Below are 451 nucleotides of genomic sequence, written 5' to 3' on the forward strand. Positions count from 1 at the left end.
AGATGAGCGGGTGCCGGTTTTTCTGGGTGGTGAAAACCGCGAAGGTGGACAGAGAGGAGAAGGCAGTGGAGATTGAGGAATTATTGGGAGAAGGATATGTGAAGAGAGTGGAAGAGAGGGGATTGGTGGTGAGGCAGTGGGTAGAGCAGGATGTTGTTCTTGTTCACCGTGCAGTAGCCGGATTCTTGAGCCACAGTGGGTCGAATTCGGTGATGGAGGCGGCCGCGGCTGGGTTGAAGATGCTCGCATGGCCAAGAGGAGGAGATCATAGAGTCATTGCGGCGTCGGTGCCAAGAAATGGGCTGGGAATATGGCCGGAGAACTGGGCGTGGGAGGCCGAAGAAAGAGTCGTTGCTGCGGAGGAGATTGCGGTGAAGGTGAGGGAGTTCATGGCGGATGAAAAGTTGGCGGAGACGGCGGCGAAGCTTGGTGCGGCGGCCACTGCGGCGGT

The 451-nt window shown here is 57.6% G+C and overlaps 1 protein-coding gene across 1 annotated transcript; it reads left to right on the forward strand.

Annotated features, from left to right (window-relative positions):
• Positions 1 to 2: 2 nt before the first annotated feature.
• LOC114579054 (UDP-glucose:2-hydroxyflavanone C-glucosyltransferase-like) lies at positions 3 to 446 on the forward strand (the record flags this gene model as incomplete). Its single annotated transcript, XM_028692731.1, has 1 exon — positions 3 to 446. A coding segment is annotated over exon 1 (444 nt), but the record flags the coding sequence as incomplete, so codon positions are not given.
• Positions 447 to 451: the final 5 nt, after the last annotated feature.

Source organism: Dendrobium catenatum, unplaced genomic scaffold (genome assembly GCF_001605985.2).
Source record: "Dendrobium catenatum unplaced genomic scaffold, ASM160598v2 original_scaffold_265285, whole genome shotgun sequence".
In the NCBI taxonomy this organism is placed as follows: domain Eukaryota; kingdom Viridiplantae; phylum Streptophyta; class Magnoliopsida; order Asparagales; family Orchidaceae; genus Dendrobium; species Dendrobium catenatum.